Source organism: Diorhabda sublineata, chromosome 1 (assembly GCF_026230105.1).
Source record: "Diorhabda sublineata isolate icDioSubl1.1 chromosome 1, icDioSubl1.1, whole genome shotgun sequence".
Taxonomy (NCBI): Eukaryota; Metazoa; Arthropoda; class Insecta; order Coleoptera; family Chrysomelidae; genus Diorhabda; species Diorhabda sublineata.
This window is the reverse complement of record NC_079474.1, coordinates 3,641,669-3,649,693: the sequence shown is the minus strand read 5'-3', so window position 1 is coordinate 3,649,693 and position 8,025 is coordinate 3,641,669. Positions and strand designations below refer to the sequence as shown.

General features: G+C 29.5%; 2 protein-coding genes across 3 annotated transcripts; both read right to left on the bottom strand.

Annotated features, from left to right (window-relative positions):
* Positions 1-6,063, bottom strand: LOC130449410 (facilitated trehalose transporter Tret1-like). 2 transcript variants are annotated; one of them, XM_056787252.1, is made up of 4 exons: positions 5,979-6,063; positions 2,803-2,999; positions 2,535-2,737; positions 1-1,371 (listed from the first exon to the last, which is right to left on the bottom strand). In XM_056787252.1, exons 1-4 carry the CDS (start codon positions 5,996-5,998, stop codon positions 238-240), a joined length of 1,554 nt encoding a protein of 517 aa, XP_056643230.1. In that variant the 5' UTR covers positions 5,999-6,063; the 3' UTR covers positions 1-237. The 2 variants fall into 2 exon arrangements, with proteins under 2 accessions (XP_056643230.1, XP_056643311.1); XM_056787333.1 differs by lacking the exon at positions 5,979-6,063 and adding an exon at positions 5,513-5,948.
* Positions 6,058-7,946, bottom strand: LOC130449533 (tRNA-splicing endonuclease subunit Sen34). Its single transcript, XM_056787452.1, has one exon. The coding sequence runs from the start codon at positions 7,799-7,801 to the stop codon at positions 7,031-7,033; it is 771 nt and encodes a 256-aa protein (XP_056643430.1). The 5' UTR covers positions 7,802-7,946; the 3' UTR covers positions 6,058-7,030.
* Between the last annotated feature and the right edge of the window lie 79 nt (positions 7,947-8,025).

Here is an 8,025-nt window from a genome sequence, read left to right as displayed (position 1 = left end):
TTATTTTTAAAAAACATTTATTAAGAAAATAAATAAATTTTTACATAAAATTATCCATAATAGAGGGGTGATTTAATTCACTTTTTCGGGGATCAACTTAAGACCTTTATAAGTGTCCCATGGTTGAATAAAATGAAAAAAAGAGATATAGGGAGAGAAATAAGTAAAGGAACATTAAAAAAATGTATTTACACAATTCGACGGTTATTTACATCAAATTTAAAAAAAAAACTTTCCTCATAACCTACTTTCGACTTTATCGTCCGTTTCAAAAGCTATATTATGAATTCCATCTTCGATTCGTGAAGATTTTTCACTTTTCCTTCTAACGCTATTCCTAAGTCGAGATCTACCGGCGAAATGTTCGCTAATTTCATACAAACTTTTCCCTTCGGTTTCCGGAAGTGCGAAATACAATCCCAACGTACCCAAAATCCCTACTGCAGAATAAAACCAAAAAACAGCCGGTAAACCGAACGTACCAACCATGGTTAAAAAAGTTTTATTGGCTACGAATCCAACAACGTATCCCAAACCAGCGGAAAATCCGGAGGAAAACGCTCGAATTTCCACCGCGAATATTTCCCCGATAAGAATAAAAGGCAAAACTCTTATTCCTAGATAAGAAAAAAAACCGAATAATATGAGAAATAGAGTCGGTATCCAATTATAGGGATTAACTTCCGAAGTGTTGGTTTCATCGAAATAATTGATATTATTAAAATAAGCGTAAGTGGCGACGGAAAAACAACAAATTCCCGATAAAAACAAAGAGAAAAAATTGAGTTTCCGTTTCCCAAGGAAACTGATAGACGTAACACAAACCACGGCACCGACAAGTTGCATAGCACCGACAATAATCGTCGAACGATAAGAATCCAAAGAAACTTGCATCGCGTCGAAAATTTTGATAGCGTAAACTTGAAAAGGACCGTAACCGTTGAAAGTATTCAACACGAAAACGAAAGAAATAAGTAGACAAGGATATAGGAAAATCCTTTTCGTAAATACACTCAATTTTTCGATTCTGCTGTTCACATTATCTTGATTCAAATGGATTTGTTTACTGAGTTCTTGGAATTCGTCTTGGATGTCGTCTACGGAGGTCCACCCTCTCAACCAAACGATACTTCTTTTCGCTTCTTCTGATCTGTTTTTAGACAAAAGCCATACCGGAGTTTCCGGTACGAAAGTTAGTGAAATAAAAGATAAAATCGGTACTATGCAATTGATTAGCGTCACGGTACGCCAACTAGTACATGTTCCTAGTATAAATTGACTCAACATTCCTAATGTTACTGACATTGTACTGGTGGAGGATAGGATGCCTCGTAAATGTGGCTGGGTTATTTCAGCCACGTAAGTCAATACCTACAAAAAGATTAACTCAATTTCATACCAAAATTGGAAAAAAATTACAACGTGGCATCGATGTAAAACATCTGTGATATAACTTTAACATTCACTGTATATGAATAAAATAGAAAAAAATATTTGCAATTTCTTCAACTTTCTAGACTTTTTTTATATACTTTTGTTAATAAATCGTCTTGATTTTAGGTCTCTTTTGATAGAAAATTTGTTTAAAAAAAATTGACGTTTCGAACTATCATAATATTTTGACAAACACCGAAATAAGTCGTTTCTAGTAACGTGCTTTGAGAAGTCGGCCATATTGTCGTGGTGAACAAACAAAAAATTCATTTCATTTGTTCATAGAGAATTGATTGTTTCTAGCGCTTTTTTTATTGAAATTAATATCTTTGGCAAAAAAACGAAAAAAAAACACCAGTATAACCATAATTTTAATGTAAATATTTTCCACCCAAGACAATATAGCGGCTAGTTATGACATCATCCCAAAATGACATATAGGTCGAAATGTTAATTATTAGCTGTTATTTAAAACTTATTCTCTATCAACTCGATTTATCAAGAACAAAAATATGGAATATCTCCTCTATATAAAATGATTACTATATAAAAACAGTAATTATGCGACATTATAGAAAAATAAAGTGATGTTTCGTATATAGATTATAAACTTTTCTATCTTATATACACGTTAACGTACTTATAGACACAACTGACATATGTCATCAGTCAAAACATAACTTGATAAATAATTAAACGTTTGAAAGATTCCTGCTTTTGAATTTATTATTTTTTATTACTGAATGTTAAGAAAATAGTAATTATTATTGATATTACAACATTAATTTTGTGTTAGTGTTACTAAATTGACAAATTAAACAAAAGTCTTCGAGACTTGAAAAAAATCGAGCTCAAAAAATTATCAGTTTATTAAGCTGCGATGATCTACAAAAATATCCAAAAACTTCCTCAATGTACAAAAAAGTGAGTATGTGTTTGTGACAAGTTGATAATGCATTCATTGAAAAAACAAACGTTATCTTATAATATAAATATATAAAAAGGCTTGGTTGATAATAAAACAGTATAGTGATTAATTTTAACCAATATAAAGTTTTTAAATGAAAATAAAGACTAGAATCAAAATTATTTCCACTTACCGGAGCTTCCATTAAACCTCCACTAAATCCTAATATACAAAGAGCTAAAAATATCTGCCATACGGTGGTAGAAAAAGTTAAAATAATCCATGCTGTAATGAAAGGAATATTGATAAACTGCATCGCTCGTTTTCTACCAACGGCTTGAGTAACTGACCCCGACACCAGACATCCCAAAGGAATGCAAATTAGATTCAAAGAACCTGAAAAATATGGATAATCTTTTCATTTATAATAGAATTTTGGATTCGGAAAGAACAGTACGCACTTATCCACGATATTTCTTCTTCGTTCAATAAAACGCGTTCTGATAGATCACGTCCAGAAACACCTGGAATTAAAATAGTTGGAAACCCCAAACTCATCCCGTGGACGAATAAGAGGCAATTCTTTATACACACAGCTATAATTTGAGGAAGACTTCTTCTTAAAGAGCTATAAGTTGGCTTTACACTATTTGAGACTCTGTAATGAATGTTAACATCAGTTATACTCTCATTTAATTAAATAAGCATCGATGGTCGTTGGGTTTAACTTTTTGAGAGTAAAGTCCTGGTAGTGGAAAGTTTGGACAGGAGCTAAAATGCCAATTTGTAAGAGAAAGAACTCTCTGTCCTTTTTTATTCTCTCCTTTCAAGAAATTAATGGCGACCGCGTGCAAAAATATTCTCATTTGACTCGTACCTTCTTATAATTTAATTTATGTCTATAATTGTAATATCCTTCATAAAACTTGTATATAATTTGAATATATGTCCCAATATTAAATAACATCATCATTTGAACAGACCACTGTTTCGCGCGCTTCTCTTATTGAATCCGTCATTAATTTCTTAGCTTGAGGCCAACCAATCGCGTGAATGACCACTCGTGTCATACTTTCTAATACAAGGACTTTATTTGGAAGTATCTAAATAGACACGGGGTGACAAGGATAAGGGATTATATATCTAAGAAAACCATGTGCTAATAAAAAATTAAAAGCAATAAGCAATAAGTGATATAAATAAAAAAACGCTTGGGCTAGTTTTGTTTTTTTTTTCATTCATAAGTTTCCCCTTCATGGTTGTAAATTGATAATGTGGTTACAGTCAAGTCAACCAATAGGAAATAAGAAACTAATTTTAAAAGATTTTGAGAACAATAAATGTTACAACACTGATTAGTTAACACAACTGCCAACATTTGAACTTGAGATTTTGTTTAGTGATTTTTCATTCAATTTTTATTTCGTGTTTTATATTAAAATTTTTTTTCGCTTTGTCGGTATTTTGATTGGTATGTTTATCATTATAGTTATAAAATTATCTGCTCTATTAAAAATGATTTATTGTTTCCTGTGATTAACTCGATTGAATATTTATTGTTTATATTTTTTCGAATTTATACATCCATCTATCATTTATTTTTAAATAAACATTTTAATGTGGTATATGTGGATATTAAAAAAAGTTTCAACTTGAAAAAATATTTCCATTCACTATCTTAATCGTTAATGAAATTCACGATATATTTTATCGGAATTAATATTTTATACTTCCAACAACATTACTCAACATATTTTTGGCATATGTTATAAAAAAAAAGATAAAAATATGAAGAAATTAGGTTTTTGTACTACATTTTGTAGGAAAATGAAGAAAACTACAAATAGTGTTTTCTAACCCAACTTTTTGTACGTTCAGCTGATATGAGAAAAAAACCAGTTAAATAAATGTTATTGATGAAATTTAATATTGTAAAAATTTCCCTTATAAAATTTCGTTCAATTCCAAGCAAAATTAGATATTTTTTCCTCACTTCAAGTGATTCAAAGTCACGAAATTATATTTTTTATAATTTAAAACACATACTAAAAAGATCATTAAAATAAATCACCATGATTTAAATTAATTTTAAATGTTTATTATAAAAAGAAAATAAAGATAATGAAGAAAATTTTAAAAATTGATTACGTGTACGTTATTTCTAGTATTGGAAAAAATTCTTAGAACAAAGTATCTTTAATAGCAGAGATATTTTTCCATTAAAGTGCTAATAAAATGTCTACCGGATATACTTTCAAAGTAATTACACTCATTAACAAACAAATTGAACCAAGTAAGTCTGTAGTAAAATATCTGCACCTTTTATTCTCTTTCTGATTTTAGCATCTTAAAGCTATTACGTACAATTACTGTACAATCTACAGCGACAATTGCGACATCTTGTAAATACTGCCGTTCAGAACCTGCAGGTATATGGACGGGCATTAGGAAACTGACGTAGGGGACGAAGTGATCCCCCACCGCCAGTTTCAATATAAACCAACTCGGTTTTTGCTCTACCTCCTCTAAAAGCCACTTTTTCTTTTATGCAACACATCGCGAATATTTCTTACACTTCTTACAATCGTTCTCTTCTATCCCTACCATGCAAACACACTCTGCTTTCGTCTGAGAAGACAACGGAGCCCCATTGTTCGTCAGTGCAATTAATGTGTTTTCTGGCAAATAGTAGATAGGGTGAGATTGATTTGGGGCCAGTAGGTGCCTTTTTTCGCTCAAGGTTAATTGCCTTAAGTCTTCATCTGACTGTCCAACCATTCCTCGAGTTTCTCTAAGCTCAGTGAGGGCCCGATTTTTCTTGGATGATAACTACATTGGTCAAAAGGGAGAGAATCCAAAGTCCTTATCTACAAATCTGTCATCAAGCCTATATGAAATTGAGATGTGGGGTGCACTTACAAATCTAATATAAATATTATTCAAAGATCCCAATCTAAAATATTCCATCTACTAGTAAATTTTTTGCTCACTTAGTTTATTTTTAGCATTATTGGAAATCAATTTATAATATTTATTTCATAATAAAAGTTAATTTACAACATCCTGCTAATGTGGTAGATATTGAAATATTAATAATATTGAAAGCATTAACGTTTAACTAAAAATTTAGATAAAACATGTATACAATAATTATTAAAAACAATAACTTACTGCTCCATAATGACAAATAATTAGAATGTTCACTGCGGCCGCCAACTACTCAATGTTAGCTAGACATTTAATGCTAAGTATGTACCTACTGTAGTCGGAATAATCTATATTTGATTTATTGTCCTCATTTCTTATTGATAACATGTCGAATATTGTATTAAACAAGATTATAATTATTATGAGTAAATGTTTTTGTTTTGACTGAAAAATAATAAAAGATTCGTCAATTGACTTGTTTGGTATTGTTTACAAAAGAACATTTTTTCTAAATCTGTTTCCCAAAAAATTTCACAATTTTATAGTCACAAATAGCATCATTCCTTTATAGATATAGCTCCAACTTTAACACAATTTATAAAGTTCCAGCTGTACAGAATTTTTCATGTAAAAATGAAGATTTTGAAACCCTTGTTTATAGTTTATGACTTATCTGGTGTAACTTTAAGAAAATAAGTTTACTACTAACCGATTATCTTCAGATGCCATGTTGGGAGAAACTGGATTTACTACTTCAACATCTTCACATAATACTAAGTAAAATAAACTTTCTAATTGTGCAGTATATATTTATTCAGTAATAAACTGTTCAAGGTAAGTGCATTGTTTATTAATGTCACGTCCTAAGGCACTATACTAATAATATTTTCATTTCTAATTTTATATTATGCTAATATGGAAGTACAAGAACAAGTATTATCTAATAAACAAATTGTAAATGAAGAATCTTCTTTATCTCTTTTTGTATTTACTGTACATAATTTGTTGAAATATGGTTTTTAATGTCATTGATCATTAAATCAAATACTATTAATTTTTTAAATACGTTTTCATTTATACAAGAGTTTTGGGAATCTTTTGACCCAAATTTGTAACTATGATAAAAAATAACATTTATATTGGAATTTGGTAGCAGGAACCTTCAAATGTTAGATAAATTACCAATCAAATCAAACGTTGAAGATTTTTTTGAGAAATTTTCATAACTAGATCAGTTTTGAGCATGTTTTAGATCAAATTTGCTTCTACTATGGATAATAATGTTCATACATTGGAATTTCAAAATAGGCACCTCCAAATACCAAATAAATTACCGCTCAAATCAAATATTGAAAATTTTTTGATATATTTTCCTCTATACCAAAGAATTTTGTGCATATTTTGATCCAAATTTGCAACTACAATGGAAAATATAACATGTGCATTAGAATTTTATAGCAGGAATCTCAATACTCTAGATAAATTACCAATTAAATCAAATATTGAAGATTTTTTGATACATTTTTCTTTACATAAGTTTTTTGATAAATTTTCATATCTAGATCAGTTTTGAGCATGTTTTAGACCAAATTTGCTACCATTTTGGAAAATATAATATTCATACATTGTAATTTTATATTAGACACCTCCACATGCTGGATTCATTAGATGATATACATACTTTAAGAAATAAGCTTTAATGATTAATAAATAATTATATTAAGTACTAACTTACCCTTAAGAATTAAATAATATATTGTATTATGAATCGATCCAGTTAATTGTAATATAAGACACTTTGGAATCTGTTAGTGACGCTAATACAGCTCTTTTTTTCACTGAAGTTCCTAACCTACCGAATGCGATTACTTCTAATGGAGAAATATTTTCCTCACATTCGACACATTTAATTATAAAAACTGCGTGATGGCAAATAGGTTCTCCATTATACACTAGAAAATCTCCACCAAACTTATGTCCTTGTGTAATATAATAACCCCTTTCCCACAAATCTGAATAAACTTCACTTTTTAATTTACTTGTAATTTTTAAAATATCGCTTATTGTAACTGTTTTTTTATTTGTTGTATTAGATGTACACAAATGAACGGGCCAAATCATATTTTCTTTTGTTACTGAAGGTGTTCTTTTTAGTTGATCTTCTATAATTTCTTCCCTACTTCGGTTTTCATTTGGTTTAGCCATAATTCTATCAACTATTTTTTCGATTTGGACTTTTCGGGTTTCTTGATATTCAACTATTTGAGCTGATAATAATGTTGTTTCATACTCGTCTAATCGATTTTGATCGTTTTCAGTTTTGATTATTTCTTCAGAAGCTTCTAGTACATTAACAATATTCTTAGACAAGAGTAAGCAAGCTTCTTCTGGGAGAATTTTAACTGGTAGAGATGGTGTATGTAAAGAATCTCCTACTATTTCTCCTATAATTCTATAATTTTTTCTCAAAACTGCCCAATCGTCCACATCGTATAAAAGTATTTCTCCATTTGTTAAATATAAGTTAATCATTATTAGATAAAAAAATTATAGTTAATGCCGCTACTAATTATTGTAATAATAACTAATCATACTATATTTAAAGCTAAAAATAGTAGATTGTTTTTTTTATTACTCTGATGTTTATAAAAACGTGTTTTAGGTTACATTCGAAATTTGACATAAGCAACACTATTTTGAAATTAGTCGATTTTTCGAAACGTTGTATTATAAAACCGACTTGCATTTAAAAATGT